This window comes from Podarcis muralis, chromosome 1 (genome assembly GCF_964188315.1).
Source record: "Podarcis muralis chromosome 1, rPodMur119.hap1.1, whole genome shotgun sequence".
NCBI lineage: Eukaryota > Metazoa > Chordata > Lepidosauria > Squamata > Lacertidae > Podarcis > Podarcis muralis.
In genome coordinates this window covers 92,993,146-93,012,740 of record NC_135655.1, presented here as the reverse complement: position 1 = coordinate 93,012,740, position 19,595 = coordinate 92,993,146, and the positions used below count along the sequence as shown (strand labels likewise).

At 44.8% G+C, this 19,595-nt stretch overlaps 2 protein-coding genes across 2 annotated transcripts in view; one reads left to right on the top strand and one right to left on the bottom strand.

The window, feature by feature from the left end:
• Window positions 1-276: 276 nt before the first annotated feature.
• On the top strand, window positions 277-11,897 carry STEAP3 (STEAP3 metalloreductase). Its single transcript, XM_077935321.1, has 5 exons — window positions 277-738; window positions 1,734-2,228; window positions 2,885-3,412; window positions 7,749-7,910; window positions 10,480-11,897. The coding sequence occupies exons 1-5, from the start codon at window positions 727-729 to the stop codon at window positions 10,768-10,770; spliced, it is 1,488 nt and encodes a 495-aa protein (XP_077791447.1). The 5' UTR covers window positions 277-726; the 3' UTR covers window positions 10,771-11,897.
• C1H2orf76 (chromosome 1 C2orf76 homolog) overlaps window positions 1,370-19,595 on the bottom strand; it is a 34,955-nt gene continuing 16,729 nt past the window's right edge. Inside the window, exon 6 of the mRNA XM_077935350.1 lies at window positions 1,370-2,276. Coding sequence (XP_077791476.1) covers window positions 2,272-2,276 — 5 coding nt within the window. The 3' untranslated portion in view covers window positions 1,370-2,271. The remainder of the gene's footprint in view (window positions 2,277-19,595) is intronic.

The window sequence follows — 19,595 nt, the reverse complement described above, 5'->3', positions numbered from 1 at the left end:
TTCCACTGCTCTTAAGAATAAGTGCCAATTATGGGAAGGAGAAACAAGAGCAGAGTACGTATGTATGACCAGTCCCAGATAAACATTACATGTGAATCAGCAAAATAAGGTTTTGGACCACCAAAGATGCATACTTTAGCTCTTACCAGCCATTCTGCTAGACCACACTGTTTCTTAAACAATCATCTTACAACTTGGCTTAATCGCCTTGAGCTCATGATAGCGCAGTATTTAAAACAAGGGAGTTTATTTAATCCACCTTTAATTACAGAGGCCATGCCTGTTCATCTCCTTTAAAGCACCTTGGCTTGGCTTACATTTTTCAACCATTTAATTGTCAGTGTTTGCGCAAGCCACATCATCCATCAATTTGCCCCGTGAAAAACAAAACAAAAACCTGCTTCTCTCAAAACTTTGCAAACACATCTTTCTTCCGTTTCTGAATGGCACTTAATTACAGAATATAAATGCCAAACTATGAAAGAGAGCAGAGCAGTTTGCTGCTCCTTAGGGAGAATGTTAACTATGCTTTTGAAGTGCTGTGGGCCCATTGTGAGAGAAGTCGCCAGGAAAAAAAACCTACCTTGACGTGTTGAATATTAATATATCTTTATTTCACTCGCTCAGAAATGCATTTCTCTTTGTTTTGAGACAGGTATGAAGAACTTGTGGGCCCTCCAGATGTTGTAGGACTATGGCTTCTGTCACCATACCAGACCATTGGCCATGCTCGATGGGGTACATCAACATCTGGAGGATCTCTCAAATTCTTCACCTTTGCTTTAAGACTACTTCTTACTTACAATGCAGCTCAAACGAAAAAATAACCCAAGTGACCTTTCATAGCCTGACTCAAGGTTTGTCTACTCCTGTGTTCCTTCAAAGGCAAAAACTTAACATGTGCCTGCAACTGCACTCTATTCTCACCCGTATGTTGGGCAGAGCAATAGAAAATATGTCAATCAACCCTCTTATGGTAGCTACCTCACTCTTGTGACTGGCTTATTTGCATCAGAGCAGCAAAAGGCACTGATCCATCTTATCCATATATTCATGAGTGTGAGAACTTTCCTAAATATTTATTCCAGAATAAAACACATAGATTAAGGTAGGGCTGAGCGAAGCCTAAAGATGCCAAGGAAACAATGTGTTGGAGGATGGAAGAGATTCGTCCCATGCTTTCACCACCCGGAATATGTGAACAAAAAAAAGATGGTTAAAATTAATTCAGGCTAAGATAATCTACTTGAAGCAATTATGATAATATGGCATAAGGCTGCAATTCTAACCCCAGCTGTTTATCTTGAGTGCTGAAATATAGACATACATTCACTTACCAGTTAGGAATAAGAGACCACCCGTTTACAGATTTCCTGTTAAGCTCTAAAATGTTATTTGTTTTGTTTGTTTGCAAAATTATATCCCACCCTTCACTGTCAAACCAAACGGCATGAAACCAATCAATAAACATTGAAACATGCAATTCGCTACATAAATCATTCCATCTGTCAGCATACTACTAGATAGGCCAGGGCTCCTAAATCAGAAGCTCTGGAGAAAAGGGTGGACTTCCAGCTGGCCCCAAAAGATGGCCAATGGTGGTGCCAGCTGGACTTCAGGGGGAAAAGAGATTCTGCAACTGGTCCCAGAAGAAATTCCACAACTTTCATACAAAGTGGGGGCGCCATTTTCAGCCGGGTATCTGATGCGACTTTGTGTTTTGTTTGCTTTAGCTTATCGTGATGCCGGAGGGTGACATGGCAAAGCCACTCCTCGGCCGACAAAATGTGGAAAGTAATGCAAGCCTCATCGCCGCCACTGGTAACACGACGGTGGGGATCCTGGGCAGTGGTGACTTTGCACGCTCCTTGTCTATGCGCCTGGTGTGCTCAGGTTTCAAAGTGGTGATTGGAAGCCGGAACCCAAAGCGCAATGCCACCCTCTTTCCATCAGCAGCTGAAGTAACTTTCCAGGCAGATGCTATAAAGAAGACAGATATTATCTTTGTGGCGGTTTTCAGAGAACATTACACCACACTCTGCGACCTCAGCGATGAGCTGTCTGGCAAAATCCTGGTGGATGTCAGCAACAACGATGAAATCAACCACCACAAAGAATCAAATGCTGAGTATTTGGCGTCACTTTTCCCATCATGCACTGTTGTCAAAGGATTTAACGTCATCTCAGCGTGGACGTTACAGTCAGGCCCAAGGGACGGGAATAAGCAGGTACTGTTCTGATATATCGGTTGTGTATATACATCCAGACCTGTCACACTTAGAGAGAGAAAAAAATGGGGGGGGGGGGAGAAAACATAGCTAAAAATGCAGTTACAATACATTTTTTCTCATACCTGTGATCAGGGCTCTTTGCAGTTTGGAGATATCTTGTACAAACAGCACACAGCCTGCTGCCTTGCATACACCTCAGCAAAACGCCAAAACTCTCAGCTTCCTTTAAAGTAAAACACTAAATTCTGGGCCTCAGGGTTGCGAGAGCCATGATTTTTATGCAAATGGATTGATTATCTGATTGAGTCAAACAGAATTAATTCAAACAATCAATTAAGCTGTCTTTATAATCTAGTGACAGCCCTTGCAAAACAAAAAACCAAAAAAAGCCACCCTCTCTGGTGTTCAGGTTCTCTAGGAGTCTAGTTCATAGCCTACAACTTACCTCAAAATTCAAGAAACTTGGGAAGAGGAAGTACATAGGAGTCAACAGAGACAAAGGTGTACACATGAAATGCTCAGATGTTTCCGTATTATTGCTTTGTATGGCACTCGCCATGCCATTGCTCGTCGTCCTTCCCTTGAACCCCGTACCTGTGCTCCTGGTCTCTGCTTGCCAGTTGCTGCCATCACATGTCCTCTGTTTCCTGCAGGTCTTCATATGCTCCAACAACCAAGAAGCCAAGCGTGCCATTGCTGAAATTGCTCACATGCTGGGGTTCACCCCGGTGGACATGGGCTCCTTGTGCTCAGCTCGTGAGATTGAGAATATTCCGCTGCGGCTTCTCCCTGCCTGGAAGATCCCCGTCTTCTTGGCCCTGGGTCTCTTTCTCTGCTTCTACACATACAACTTCATCCGGCAAGTTTTGCACCCTTACATCCGGGAGCAAAAGAACAAGTTTTACAAGATCCCTGTGGAGGTCGTCAACACCACGTTGCCTTGCGTCGCCTACGTCATGCTATCCCTCGTCTACCTGCCTGGAGTGCTGGCGGCCATTTTCCAGCTCTACCGCTGCACAAAGTATAGGCGGTTCCCTGACTGGCTTGACCAGTGGCTGCAGCACAGGAAGCAGATAGGTCTGCTAAGCTTTTTCTGTGCAGCACTGCACGCTGTGTACAGCTTGTGCCTACCCATGCGGCGATCCCATCGTTACTCGTTGCTCAGAGATGCTGTCAGTCAGGTACTGTACTTCTGATTCTTTGGAATGCTGGTACGTGGTCTGTCCTGTCTGCAAATGATGTGGGTGTAAAAAAAATGCTGGTGATCTTAGCTCGTCCCTAAGATCAGCCTCCATACCTGAGGACTGGAAAGTGGTCAATTTAGCACCATTTAAATAAATAAAAAAGCTATTTGGGGCAGAGAAGATTTTGGGAAATTACAAGGCAGGTAGCTTAATATCTGAACCAGGAAAAGGGGTGGAAAGCATTATTAAAGCCAAAATTACCAAGCACATAGTTTCTGCAAAGGTAAGTCTCAAGTCTCACTTGAGAGTGTCAAATAAGTATGGATAAGGGTGATCCAGTAGACACTGTGTACTTGAACTTTTAATCAGCTTTTCATTCTGCCCCCTCACCAAAGTCACTTTATGGTCCTTTTATGGATCAGTAGCTGGCTAAAGAGCAGGAAGCAGAGAGTAGGAATAAATTGACAGTTAAGACAGTGGAGGGATTTAAGTAAGGTAAAGGTACCCCTGCCCGTACGGGCCAGTCTTGCCAGACTCTAGGGTTGTGCACTCATCTCACTCTATAGGCCGGGAGCCAGCGCTGTCCGCAGACACTTCCGGGTCACGTGGCCAGCGTGACGAAGCTGCATCTGGTGAACCGGCACCAGAGCAGCACACGGAAACGCCGTTTACCTTCCCGCTAGTAAGCGGTCCCTATTTATCTACTTGCACTAGGGGGTGCTTTCGAACTGCTAGGTTGGCAGGCGCTGGGACCGAACGACGGGAGTGCACCCCGCCGCGGGGATTCGAACCGGCAACCTTTCGATCGGCAAGTCCTGGGCACTGAGGCTTTAACCCACAGCGCCACCCGCGTCCCACCCGCGTCTGGTCCTAAAAAATATCTGTGCTTGGACCAGTGCTTTTAACTTGTTCACAAATGATCTAGAGTTGTTGTTCTTATTTCTACCCCATCCACTCTGGGTGGCTTTCAACAGAACATTAAAAACAGAACAAAACTTCAAACATTAAAAACTTCCCTAAACAGGTCTGCCTTCAGATGTCTTCTAAAAGTCGGATAGTTGTTTATTTCCTTGACATCTGATGGGAGGGCGTTCCACAGGGAAGGCCCTCTGCCTGGTTAGAGGGGATTAGTAAGGGGGCCAAGTTTGCTGATGACACCAAATTGTTTAGGCTGGGTAAGAATGAAACAGGTTTGCAAGGAGCTCCAGAAAGATATTTCCAAACAGGGCAAATGAGCAGTAAAATTGGCAAATGCAATTCAACGTAAACAAGTGTAAAGTGATCAGGTTGGAGGGAAAAAACCATAACTTCACATGTACAGTGGTACCTCGGGTTACATACGCTTCAGGTTACATACGCTTCAGGTTACAGACTCCGCTAACCCAGAAATAGTACCTCGAGTTAAGAACTTTGCTTCAGGATGAGAACAGAAATCATGCAGCGGCAGCAGCGGGAGGCCCCATTAGCTAAAGTGGTGCTTCAGGTTAAGAACAGTTTCAGGTTAAAAACGGACCTCCGGAACGAATTAAGTACTTAACCCGAGGTACCACTGTACACTAATGGGGTTCTGAGCTAGATATGCCTGACCATCATGATCTTGGGATCACAATGGATAGCTTGATGAAAATGCCAACCCCACTGTGTGTACTAGTTGTGAAAAAGGCAAATTCCCTCATTAGGAAAATAAGCTGCCAATATCATAGTGCGTTATACAAATCTATGCTGCGGCTACACTTGTAATACTGTCTGTAGTTCTGGTCTCCACACCTCCGAAAGGATATTGTACAGCTGGGGGAGGGGGAGGTGCAGAAAAGGGCAATCAAAATTATCAAGGGCCTGGAGCAACTCTGCTTTGGAGTAAAGGTTGGAATGTTTGCGGCTTTTTCATTTTAGGGGGGGGGAAAGGCAAGAAAGGGTGGATGTGGCAGAGGTGTATAAAACCATACCTGATGTGAGGAAAGTGGACACACACACTCTCTCTCTCTCTTAAACTATGGAATTCGTTATCGCAAGGTGTAGAAATGGCCACCAGTTTGGACGGCTTAAAAAGAGAATTAGACGGATCGATCGAAGATAAGGCTACCAGTGACAATGAATCATGCTGACTGCATCCTACCCCCCATATCAGAGACTGTCTGCCTCTTAAGTTGCAGTTGCTGGAGATCACAAATTGGAGAGTGCTGTTGTCGCCATGTTCTGCTTACAGGGCTTCTCATGAGCAGCTGATGGACCACTCCGGAAAACAGGATGCTGAATGAGATGAGCCTTTTGTCTAATAGCAGAGATCTTCTTACGTTCCCCAAAGCATTGCATGGGAGTTTCAATGCAGCTAGTGGAAAGATATTCCACATTAGCAGTCTTAGACTCACAGCCTAAGAAATACTGATGAATGCAAGATGCCGCAATGAGTTAGCACTTTTCAGTTTTTTTATTCCTGCTAATATTGTCTGAGCCTCCTTCCCGATCACCTTGCTGTATTCGGTGCAAGGGATGCAGTCCCCCAACAGCCTCTTAATTCCAGCTGCATTTATTTCTCTTCTGTGATTCTTGTAAATAAATCCCTTGCAAGCCGTTGATGCCCATTTCCCTCTTTTCTTGCGTTGTTTCTTTCTTTTTTTTCCCCTGAGCAACATCCTTGCTTCATGAATCGCATTGATTTTAATGGAATAAATGGCTGGGTCTAAGTGTCAGTCTCTGTAATATAGTACAAATCCCATTTCTTTTTTTCCATTAGCCTGAACGCTTCTCTCCTAAATGCACTTAAACCAAATCCCATTAAGCCCTGAGCAGTCAAGTATTCAGAGAGCGACACTTGTGGACTTAGCTCGAAACTGGAGCTGATTTCACATATTAATTGCAGCCTTCGATGGCAAAGCATGGTCTGATCATGGAGGTGCCAAGTTATTGGCAAGCCCTGCAGAGGTCAGTGGGAAATTGAGGCTGATACAACAGAGGTGTTGCGTATTTGACGTTCTCTGGTCCAAGAGGGGAAGACAGTCTGCTGTGAACAGGGCTGCACTCTTCTGGAAGGAGCAGGTCTGTAGCTTCAGTGTACTCCTGGAGTCACATTTGTCACTGGAGGACCTCAGTGGCTAGGAATGCCTGTTTCCAGTTACCTGGCTGCTGCGTTCTGGACCAGCTGAAGTTTCCTAGTTGACCAGCCCTTTGGAACAGAAGCGAAGCCACTGTAACTTCCAGCTTGAATTGTTGCAACATGCTGCAAGTGGGGCTGGCCTTGAAAACAACTAGGAAACTTCAGCTGGTCCAAAATGCAGTAGCCAGGTTACGGGATTGGCTCCCATTTAAAGGTAAAGGTAAAGGTACCCCTGCCCGTACGGGCCAGTCTTGACAGACTCTAGGGTTGTGCGCTCATCTCACTCTAGAGGCCGGGAGCCAGCGCTGTCCACAGACACTTCCGGGTCACGTGGCCAGCATGACAAAGCTGCTCTGGCGAACTGGCACCAGAGCAGCACACAGAACGCCGTTTACCTTCCTGCTATAAAGCGGTCTACTTGCACTTAAGGGTGCTTTCGAACTGCTAGGTGGGCAGGAGCTGGGACCGAACAACGGGAGCTCACCCCGCCGCGGGGATTCGAACCGCCGACCATGCGATCGGCAAGTCCTAGGCGCTGAGGTTTTACCCACAGCACCACCTGCGTCCTGGCTTCCATTTAGAACACACATAAACCCCTATATCCTTTTAAATGTGTTTCGGACAGGGGGGGTTGCTTTTATTAAGTATTTTGTGTTCTTTTTATTTGTATTTTAATGTTGTGAACTGCCCTGTGATCTTCGGATGAACTTAATTTAATTGTTTAATAAATAAAATAAAATAAATGTCCAGACCCAATTCGGTCCCCAAAATGTCTGAAAGGCTTTCTCAGAGACCCCATCAAGTGTTAAGATCAGATTACCTTCTTGATAATTTCACTGTCCTCGGTAGTTTAGAGGGAGTTGGCAGCACAGGAGAGGGTATTCTCTGTGGCAGTTGCAAAATATAACTTGTAAATGATGATGATGGTGATGGATGAAATATAAGGTTGCTGGATGGACAACATTGGTGCAAACTCATTTTGTCCAGGAGAGGAGGCAGGTTGCACCGGCAGTAGATTGAGGCCAATGGCAGAATTAAATGCCTAGACTGGAATGGGAGTCAGCCATGTGCTGGTGCAGAAGAATTTAATCATTGCCACCTTTGACAGAAGGGCCACCAGGCTGCTGCTGTTAAAGCAAAGAAACCCCATGAAAATGCTTCATGGGTACGGAGCGAACTCTGTGTATCTTTTAAACCCTCTTTTGTTGCTCCTACACACCTTTGCTCTTGTTCCTTCAGGTGGAGAAGAAAACAGATCCATGGGTAGAGGAGGAAGTCTGGAGGATGGAGATGTACATCTCTTTTGGCATCATGGCCTTGGGCTTGCTGTCCTTGCTTGCCATAACCTCACTTCCTTCCATCTCCAACTCTCTCAACTGGAGGGAATTCAGTTTCATTCAGGTAAGTGCTGCAATTCAAGGGTTTTTAGAGAGGGAGGGAGGAAGACAGTTATCAGGGCCAAACCAGACACAAGAAGGCTGTTGTTCACATAAAAAGCAAGGGATGTTTTTCTAATCTCGTTCCAGTGCAGGGTAGCTGGGAAAAACCTTCCCTTTTTTCGTTTTCACCGTAAAACAAGAAAAAGTAATGAAAGTAGTTCAGAAGATTGAAAAGAAGGGTCAAGAGCTGTTTTAGCCACACCCAACTATAAAGTATTTGAACAGCCCCTTGGTTTTCCAAGCCATTTGCTGCTGCTGTTTGAGAAGTACACGCCCTAAGTTCCTCTGGTGCACAGGATGAGTGTTGGGGTTCTTTGGACCCCAGACAGTTCTGCAGCATAGTTTTGACACTTAAGAACTGATTTGTGGCTGCCGGCACATATTAAATATAGAAAATATCAGCACCAAATATGTTCAATACTAGTTCAAATCCATTTTTGTTATTTTCCTTTACATTTTGTCATTTGCTATTTGTTTCTCTACATTGCATTACCATAACGGAGGACTTTGTTGTTCCTCTGCCCCCCAGTGGTGAAAGTTTGTGTTTGTGTGTATAAAAACTAGTTTAGAAGATCTCTACTAGGACGTGCATGTTGTAAAACGACATCAAGAATTTATTTTCCATGCATGTGTATTAGGATACAGTCCACTGCACACTTCCTTAATAATAAGCCCTACTGAATCCAATGGCCATTTACTTCTGACCAAATATCCATAGGATTGCGCTGCTCTTTCTTCTTTAAGGAAGCCATTGCACTAAGACAATGGTCTGGATACTGAATTCCCTTCCATAAACAGAAGGGACTCCCAAATCAACAATTCTTCCTGTTAGAAGAAAGCAGTTAGGGGTTGGAGGGAGGGGAGAGGCCATTTACATCAATTCCCCTGCAGCCCCCAGCACATACCCCAAGCTGTTCTGGAGCGTCCCCTCTATATTCTGGAGCGGATTTGCAGAGGACATACAGTGGGAACCTGCAAAAAAAAACACCAGCAGCAGCAGCAGGATCTCATGACCAGAGTTCCACTCTCAGGAACTTAGGATCCATGCCAATGACTCATCAGAAGCAAATCACTGGAAAGTATCCTGCTCCAGTCACCGTATCTATTTTAGGCTGAATTTTAGCTGCCTGAGTTTTGCTCATTTATAAGAAAAGAAAGGCTTGTGTTACAATTGTTCCATACCTATAGTTAGAGTGGTTTGTGTTAAAACTGCTTCACTGTGGTGGTGGTGGTTGCATAAAGGGAGCTGTAAACTTTTACAAATCATTACTTAAAATTGACCCGATTACTTGGCAATGGACCTGATTACTTTGTGCCAGCCTTTGACCAGGAATGTAAATGTGAGGACAGCTCATCTGATCAGGCCAATCCGCTGTAAGAGTCTGGGAATTTGAAAAGAGTAGCTTCATTCTGCCCAAGTAAAATGCCCTAGAACAGGGGTCAGCAAACTTTTTCAGCAGGGGTCCGGTTCACTGTCCCTCAGACCTTGTGGAGGGCTGGACTATATTTGGGGGGGGGGGGATGAATGAATTCCTATGCCCCACAAATAAGCCAGAGATGCATTTTAATTAAAAGGACACATTCTACTCATTTAAAATCATGCTGATTCCCGGACTGTCCACGGGCCGGATTTAGAAGGCGATTGGGCCGTATCTGGCCCCTGGGCCTTAGTTTGCCTACCCATGCCCTAGAAGCTCATATATTCCCATCAACACAATCTGGCCTAATAACAACAACAACAACAATGTCAGCATTACCCATTTTAGCTCCTATCCCACTCAAATTAGTTATAACTACATCCCATTGAAATCAACAGCTTAGCAGTTTGGTTAGGAGGAGGTAAATCAGGGTCGTTCGAGTGTGGTGGCTTTGTCCAGTTGGCTGCTCAGGATGCCAGGAGCCCCAGGGAACCCACACGCACTTTGTTGGAGGTCCCAATAGATACGCCTGTTTCAAACACTAGGGCATCCACCCACCCACCCTCTCCACCATGATATCATTCCTATCCATTTTCTTTTTCCAATCTCTTGTTCTTTTTGGATTTGCCCGCCCCTCTCAACCTCCAAGTCTGTGTCCCTTATTGTGACAAAGCTAAAGTATACCTAATTGACATAAGCACATATTGCCTATATGCCTCCATCTCCCCCTCCATCTGCTTTCCCTTATTTTAGCATTCAGGGGCCTGTCATGCTTGTTCTATTGACGCACCATTCACATGGCTACTAATAATTTTCATTGGTTTCGGACCTAATTAAAACTTACTTGACCTGGATGGAGGAGCGCCTTTGGGGATAAGGCCCATTTCAAAGCTGCTACTCAGGTGCATCCCAACCCTGTGCTTACTCAGAAGTAAATCCCACTGAGGAAAGTGGAACTTGCAGCCAAGGAATTGTGTACTGTATTGGATTGTAGCGTTGGGTAGGATACGGCTACATACAAAGGATAAGCAACGCTTGGAGAAACAAGAGTACCAAACTCCAGCCACGTCACTGAAAACAATGTTGTTGTTCTTCTTCTGCTCCCCTTTTCAGTCCTCCCTTGGCTTTGTCGCTCTGGTGATCAGCACTCTGCACACCCTGACTTACGGCTGGACCAGGGCCTTTGATGAAAGCCAGTACAAGTTCTACCTGCCTCCCACCTTTACTCTCACGCTGCTGGTACCATGTTCTGTGATCCTGGCCAAACTCTTCTTCCAGCTCCCTTGTATGAACCAAAGACTGCGGCGCATCAGGAACGGGTGGGAGAGGGGCAGGTATGTCAAGTTCACCTTGCCCAGAGCATCGGGGGAATTTTCAAGTGGAGAAACCAGCAGCACTGTGTGATCCAGCATCTCTCTCTCTCTTCCATCATGACAAGTTTTCAAAGAGCACTATGAAGATTCTGGGGGTTTCTTAATATAGTTTTTGTTTGTTTTTTGAAGCTTGTAAGCTTGGTATTATTGAATGGTGGTGATAATTATCATCTTATTTCAGGCACTTAAGGAAGGAATGTTACCAGTGTTTTAGAATATACTGGTAATTCTGGGGGTGGGGAGAGTGGTTGCCTTAAAACTTAAATCTTTTGGGGGGTGCTTGATGCGGCGGGGGAGAGACGTTACCAATGTATCTGGCTTACACTGCAGTATTTGGAATATATTGGTAATTATGTAAGGCAGGGGTGGCCAACATGGTGCCCCTCCCAGAAGTTTTAGACTACAACTTCCATCAGTCCTGACTATTGCCTAGCCTGTCACTGATAGGACTTGCAGTCCGCAACACACAGAGGGGCCCATGTTGGCTAACCCTGATGTAGGGGGTGCAGAATGGTTGCCTTAAAACCTCAGTGCACAATTTTAGTTGCACAGTTTAATGATGCATAGGAAAATAGAATCACTCTGCAGATGCATTCAACAAAGGGGTGGGACACAGCGTTTTCTGAGCACCTGGCAAATGGTTTCTATCTTTTTTTAAGCCAGCATTCCTGCATGATCACACAGAGCACATGATCAGTCCACCCGTAAACCAAAGTGGCAACTCTGGAAGGGCCTATTCTCCGATAACAAACGGTGTTTTAAAAAAAATACTCTAGGTCAGATTGGAAGTACGTTTATTACACAGCTGCCATTAAAACAGCAACCACATGTTTATAATCCCTCCTCCCCTTCTGTAGATCTCAATACAAACTACCTGTGCCCCAATGCCACAGCCTGTGCATTTGCCCACCCGACATAATGGTCTGAAGCTGACGGGACAAAACCAAAAAGTGTCATTGGTTGTTGCAGAGGAAGAACTAAGCGTGAAACTGCCACACATTTAAATGCAGTTCCAGCCTCACTTTTCCTTTGCATGGGCCAAATTCACACATTACTACTTATGTATTTGTTACATTTATATAACACCTTTCTGCCAAGGAGCCCGAGTCAATTTATGATTTTTTAAATATTGAACAAATAAATGATGCAAAATGTAAAGTTGGCCCTGACTGAGCTGGGGGGGGGGGGGGGAGGGAACAGTCCGACTGGAGCAAACCAAACCGTGATGTTGTCTTTGCCTGCTTGCCTCTCTCTCTCCTCCTTCCCACACAACTGGTGTCCATTGACTGGAGCAGGCCACTGTGTCATTCATGCGGCCGTTGCTCAAGTCTCTTTGGCAGCTTTGAATAAGGGAAACGGCAGGTGTGCCAGTGATCGCTTTAGCATGTCAACAAACTAGGTGAAGTGAGGAACCAGGCTGCAAACTGAGCACATGCTGGCCCTTGACAGGAATTCCCTCAAGATGTCTTGCAAACAAAAGGTGCAAAAGTTGGAAAGCAACCTTCATTCCCAAGAGGGAGTAACAAGAAGCTGGTTTCTCTAGAAACATGGAACAGTTGATTCTAAGCAGAGCCTTTTGCCCTATGAAACGTCCTCCTGTGTCCTCATCTGCAGCATGTCGGTCTTCCCCATCCTCCAGCCACTTCAGGTGACACACAGGGAAAGATCTCCTGGAATGGCTCGCAAAGTTTGTAGTGGGTGGCGAGGAATCTCTTCAGTCCAAGGGTTACACTCCCTTATGAGGAAACCTTGGGGGGCTGTGTGCCAGTGGTGGGTGTGGCCAGAGGCAAAAGTGGGTGGAGCAATGGATGCAACTCTTTGTGCCTTGGTATTGTAGACCATGTTCCAGCCAGGCAGAAGCACTTAAGGAGGGCTCTGAGCAGGGCTGGTCAAGATGGTCTGAAGGCCCCTGCAATCGTGGTTCCCCACCCATTTAATATGGAGGAAGGAATACATACAACAGTTAATAGAAAGAGAAGAAATGAGCCTTCCCACCGCCTCATCTCGTGTGCCCATTTTATATCATAGAATTGCAGAGTTGTTTTAAAATAGCGCAGGGGAAATTGGGGGTGGTGAGGCAAGGAGGGAGAAAAACAAGGGAGCAGCAGTAATTTGGTTGCTGGCCAACCGCTTGAGAAAACAATGAAAACTTGCAAATGAAGCTACAGACCAGGAGCTTCTACAACCAGCTGACATGGCTGAAGAGCATCCATTTTTATGGTGTCTTGTAGGGACGAAAGAGGCTCATTGGCCCACTTGGAGGTGACCAGAGGGCAAGCATTTAATGTGACATTTTAAATTCACATCCTTCAAGACTGCCAGTCAAATGCCTCCAAACACCCCGACCTCAACTCCCTGCATCTTAAATCTTCATTTAATGAGCTGCTGTATTCCCACCCAATCTTTTTCACAGCTTTGATGCCAAAGCATTATCTAATGAAGCAACTTCCACAGTTGATGTACAATGGAAAGGCATTTCTGCACGCCAAATATAAGTCCTGAGGTTCTGGACGGTAAAAACGCATACAAAGTTCTAATGAGGAATGAATTCATCGGCTCAGAAAGACTTGTTCCAGGACCTGGAAAAGCCAATGAAGGAAGCTGGAACATCTGTAATTTAAAAAAGCCATGGGACGACCTTAACAAAAAGAAACAGCTGAGCAGAAAGTGGGATGAAGCTGCTTTCAGTATTGTCCGGAAAAACCACGTCTCCTAAGCTAACACTAGTGCAAGTCACTATAAACAAGTAACGACTCAGACTACTGATTCACAGCACGGGCAGCTGATTACTCCATTAAAGCAACAGAAATCTTTGTCTAGAAACGGGCTGCTGCACCCATGCACACCCCACTTGCATTGCAAAGCAACCCCGTTGAACTGATCCGATAGCGGTTTCAATGCCACCAGGGATGCATGTTACCATCAGCTGCTACACATACAGTATGTAGAGTGGGACTCGGGCTGCTAGCTCTGATGTGTTGTCTCATATCTTGAGGACAGATGCTGTAACTCTGGCCAAATCAGATCCTGACTGCTGAATGGATTAAATGGTGCAAAAATGTTTTGAGACTACAGACGTGCTAGTTGAATCTGAAAATACAGCATGGACATTTAGAAGTATTAGATACAGAACCTGTCTTGATACATACCACAGGACCATTTAAACCACAATCTGCAGCTTCCTTTTAGGCTACTCTGCCTATACAATTTAGAAGGGGCATATCAAGGCAAGTATCAGGCTGTGGCCTTTAACCAGAAGTAGCATCAGTACATTCTCTACATGTACCGGAAGATGTTCTTGGGGACTGTACTAATAATAATTCCTCCCACCCTTTCCTCTTACACTTTGCTTGAGTTCAGAAAGGCAGTTTTGAAAGTTTGGGTAAAAAAAATAATTTACAGGGAAACCTGGAGAGTAATGACTGTCGTGCACGATTTACAATTTCCCGTAATTTAACTGCTGTCATACAAAATCTTGGGAGGAGTTTAAAAAGCAGTTTGGGAGTTCTGCAGGGGCAATCTTTGAAAAGCTAACTAAAGAACATTCAGGTGCATGCAAAGAGCACTCCTTTGGGTCACAATGTTGTGTAACACATGAATCGTCTGAAAGGCTTTCAAAATGCTGCAGAGGGAGGAAGAATCAGGCAGAAGGCAAGCAAGGATTCTGTCGAAGGTAACAAACTCAGGCAGCAAAGTTTTTTCAGTAATGGGCTGGCCTTAAGCCATTATTACCATGGAGGATGGAAAGACGGAAATGCAATTGTTCCTTTCAAGAGTTTCACATGGATCTGAGCTGTCTTCATCTGGTACAGAAAAGTGAACACTGGCACCAGATGTAACACAATCGTATAGGACACCCATGTTTCTTTGTTGAAAGCCACTGTGAGCATGATTTTTGTGTGTGCGGAAAAGCGGCATACGAAGAAAATTGGATGAATGAATGGCATTCAAGTCAGGGCGCTATGAAAGCAAATGTCTCTTCCAGAGAGTTGTGCTTGCTTCAGTGGCGGCTGGTCTATGGGGGCAGTGGAACACTGGACAACCAAGCTCAGGCTGCCAGCTGCCAGCTCTCTGCCCTCTGACTTACGTCCAGTCCAGGGAGTGGCCCAGCCAGTCAGCTTCCTCCTCTTCAGTCTCAGAGGTCCCCTTGCAGAACTCAGCAGTGAGGAGGATGGGGACAAAACTAGAAGTAGTTGGCTCACCTAGTCATCGCCTCTGGTTCTGCCTTCTCTGACTCCCCCCCCCCCCCACCAGTCCCAATGGGACACCAGATACCACTGACTCCATTCACACGCTATCCTTTGAAAATCAAGCCTGCAGCTGCAAGATCAAGAAACATCTTTCCTTGAAAAGTAGCCAGCTGACCCTATTTATAAGCAAAAACCCAATGAGGACAAGAATCGAGAGATCCAATGTGACCGAAGAGCTGAGACGGAGAGAGAGGTGGAGGATTACTCCTCACAATTTTATGCAGGTCTAGAGGAGAAACTTCCCAGTGATAAGACACCTAAGCGCTACCTGCTTTTCTTTAGCAAGCAACTGGGTAGCTACCGCACTACCATGGGAGAAGCAAAAGAGCTGGGAGAGAAAAGCAGCACCAACCATAGGCAAGTGATCCCTTATGTTCTCTAGCATGCCCCTCCCTTGCTAAACTGTGCCAAGGCTGCTACTCGGGAGTAGCAAAGCGTAGCTCCTCCCCAGATATTCTGAAAAATGTCAATGTACAGGGTTGCTTTCCACATTTTTGCCTGCTTTCAAGACGCGAAATTCAACAGGGAGGGCTAAGCTTGTACTGTGCTGCCAGGGGAGCCAAGCAGAAGGAGGGGGGTGCAGTTGTTTGGGGACCTGGAAGATAACGACAGCCATGGTGAGAGAACTGTAAGGCTCCGTGACTGTGCCCTTGCACGTGGAAATCCTGTGGGGATCCAGCCGCTTTGCTTTTAACAGATACCACCAATATTTTCCGACTTCCCTCCACAACCACAAGATCCAGAAATACACAAACACACACCCTCCAGGCCCAGACAGATCCTTGTGCAGTGAACACAAGGAAGAGCCAGAGCTCTGGCAGCTGCAACTTGACAGGCCTCCTGTTCATATTGTAAGATGCCCATATAGTTGTTACGGTCTCAGCTGCTTTACATACAAACATGGAGGGGGGCAGGTTTCAGCACCTTCCTTTGTCTACAATGAACAACCCATAAAACATACGAGAACATACGTGAAGTTAAACAGAATAAAGCCTCTTTATAAATAAAAACAGTTACCAAACAAAAATCTTTTGTAAATAGTTTCTGCATTTTTAACCCATCAGTACTGGGACGGAAGGGTTACGTGACGCTTGCTTGAAGATACATACCTATGTTATTTTTCTATTTATATTCTGTATGGATATACTGCTGCAAAATGAGAGACATGAAAATGTATACTGCTTACCATTGATGTTTTCTGCACTGCCCCAATTGTGCCTTGGGAGTTTTAACCAGTTACTATCCTGCCTCATACTGGAACTTTAATGCGTCCCTGTTGCTATCTTGTACAAAGTGTAACCAGGATATATATCTATGAAATGGAAGCACTGATACTAGCAAAGCCCTGCTATTTTATTTTTTTTCTTATTTGCAGTAAAAAAAAAAGTTATTTCTAAAGTTCCTTTGCATTTTATCCTAGTTCGGCTGTTTGAGGCACATTTTCTCCCCTTGCTTTGTAAGGAAGCGAAACACCCAGTTCGTGGGAGGGAGGGAGGGAATCCTAAGGCCAATAGAGATTCCCCTGCACTAATATTTATTGTTTTTATTTAATATTTATTTGATATTATTTTTATTTAATAGGCTAGTCACCTGGCCTCTGAGCTTCTTCTAAGGAAGAGGTGAGCCATTCTTGGCTTAAGATAGGGAGGAAACACTGTCACTGATCCATACAATGACCTAGGATATCCCGAGGCAACAAAAGTCACTTCATTCTCTATTTTAAAAAGCTATAGCAGGAAAAAGCGAACAAGCAAAAGAGGAAAGGCAACGGTTGCCTTCCCTCTTCATCACTTTTCTTTTTAGCCCCTACCTCAAAAGAATGCAACATGTCGAAGACACCATCTCCTACTTAGGAGATGCAGAATTTTGATGAGCTTATTTGGCACATGGCTTCAAGTGAGTTCATTTAAATTCTTGCACTGAAGCTTAACCTCTGCAGGTAAAGCTTTCAAACACTCCCTAGGTATTTGCACTGGATTTTTTTGATTTTTTCAATTCCACTAGTTTCCATTATGCAAAGCTTGCCCTTCCAAAGTCTTAGGATCTAGCGAGTGCTTAATTTGAAGCAGGGTTTATGGGGGGGGGGGGGAATGTTTTATATTCACCCCTAAGATCAACACACCCAACAACTGTCATTTAATACAACGAAATAGACACGAAATACCCCAGCTATATTTGCATCCATTGTAAGCAAGTATTGGTTATGTTTTGTAAATTTATAAATACATGTTACTTAGTGCTATTCTTATGGAAAAAGAGGTGCCAGAATTCACCATGAATGCCTCCCTTGTTCTCTTATAATGGCAATGGCGCCCACCTGAGAGGTGCCAGAACTGAGTTCAGGTAAGTTCCAGCGGGGGGGCGGGGGGAGCCCTGATGTTAGCACTCAGTACTGACCATATTTATTCCTACAGAAGCCCCATCAATTTCAGCCACACCTGTTTCTGCATATGTATTCTTAGGGAAGCTGTACACCCTGATCCTATGCATGCACACTCAGAAGTAGCATGGCAGTTGCTCCCAAGTAAACATGCAAATGACTTTTTCTGTGATCAATATCTTTAACGACCGAATTGCAATGAATGCACACTATTTCAGCAAACTAGATCTGTTTTACACAAACAGAACTAAATTAACAGCATGAAGAAGATTCCATATCCATGATCTGCAGGGAATAGATTCAGGTTTGCATATAATAAAGAGGATTAACATACAAGAGAAGCAAGCTAGGAGTTTCCCCTGGCTTTTTGCTTAACATCAGTCCAGCAAATATTTGTCTGTGCAGCCTTTGGCATTTCGTCGGGCATAGAGAACACAGGTCCCTTGGGTTAAACCAGTTCACTAATGGTTATTCATAAAGGTATCGCTGTTTTTCCTTGCACCTGCAAAGCAAAAGCACAGGCTGTGCTGACACCTTGTGGCTTTTGCCGCAGACAAATCCGCTTCTCCCTTCTCCCTGCAGAGCAAAATTGCATTGGTCTTTCTTCAAAAGCAACTAGTGTGTCTGTCTGTCACAGTCATGCTTGCTGAAATTCCAGAAACGGCTATCGGCAAACCATGTGCTTGTCACTCGGAGAACAGATGCAAGGTGACACTTACGACACGAGTAAACCAAACTGAATGGGACACTCACACCAACTCAAGTAGAGGACAAGCGTCCTGATGTGCTAGGCGGCTAAATTGGGGGGAGGGTAGGAGTCTCTGCCCCTTACCTTCGCAGAAAAATAGCATGCTAGCACAGCTCAGACAACACAAGGAGCTGGAAATCCCTCGCCTAACAACACTCCCAATGCTCTCCTTGCTGTGACCCTGTCACTGGGTGCATATCCATCAGTTAAAAGCAGCTGGTGACAGGGAGATTAAAAACTGCAGGGTTTTGGGTGAGAAGAGGATGTATACAGAAACTTTGTCTCTTGCCTCCTGCACCCCATAGTTCATCCACAACTCCCCCAACATGTCTCATATTCCTTGGGCACCAAAGAAATCTCTCACTTTGCTTCCCAATCACTGTTTTATCTCTTCTATGTAATAAAAATCAAAACTCTTTCCAAGCCCTTCTTTGTTCTCCTCAAATCCATCATCACAGAAGTGCAAGGCAGTTTCACCCAGGTTCAGAAGGATATACGTTCTTTCTGCATTTGTGCCTGTTCGTCCAAAGAGTTTTTGCCCCCCTGTAGGCATGGTTTTCTCACCAGTTACAAATTTTTTATCCTCCTGACCATTTCTCCTACAGTCAATTCAATTCAGCACTCTAGAAACCATAAATTTGCTTTTTAACCTTGAAGCCAAGAGCGGCTACACATTTGTGTTCTCCCTACAATAAAAGATGTTTCCCTTATGACCATGGCAGAGTCATCCACTTCTCTACATGGCAGTATATCTAAATGCTTGCAGTGACATGAAAACAGGTTCAATTCACATGTTACTTTGGTAGCAGAGATTATTTTATCTGCAATCGCTTGCACTTCCAAATCGCCACCAACACCCCACATTCTTGAAGCATCGTGACTGATCTAACCCTGTAAGGTATCTGCCACAAGCTGAACTGCACAGCACATACAAGGAGATGCATCTGTTTCCATTTCAGGTATTAATCAAATATTCAGAAGTTAGTTATTCATGCATCTGGATAAAATCTGAATGAGTTATAAAATACATTTATTTCAACTGGGACTAAATTCTAAGGAAGCCTAGGTATTTTCACACCCACCATTTTGCAGAAAAGAAAATTGGAAGGCACAGTTTATGTGTTCCCAAAAGCCAAAAATTACTTGGGGTTTCTGATGTTCCATCATCTTGTATTGCAGCCATCATCTTGTATTGCAGTTCAAAACATTATACCTCAGAGCTCCACCAGTACTTTCTTTGCTGCCTGCCAACCAAAGCTTATCACTACACAATTTTGAACTATGTATTTCTGACTCATTTCTCTTTCTGTAAGCAGAAATGAGGCACTCAGCTTGTAGAGGAAACAGGATGGGGTAGAAATCTAAAACTAAAATGTTTCAATGTTAGTGCCTCTCCATACCTTTGGGGGTGAGGAGTCATTTTAAAGAGCTACTGAAAACACACAATAATCAGTACTTCAGAAAGTCATAATACAGAA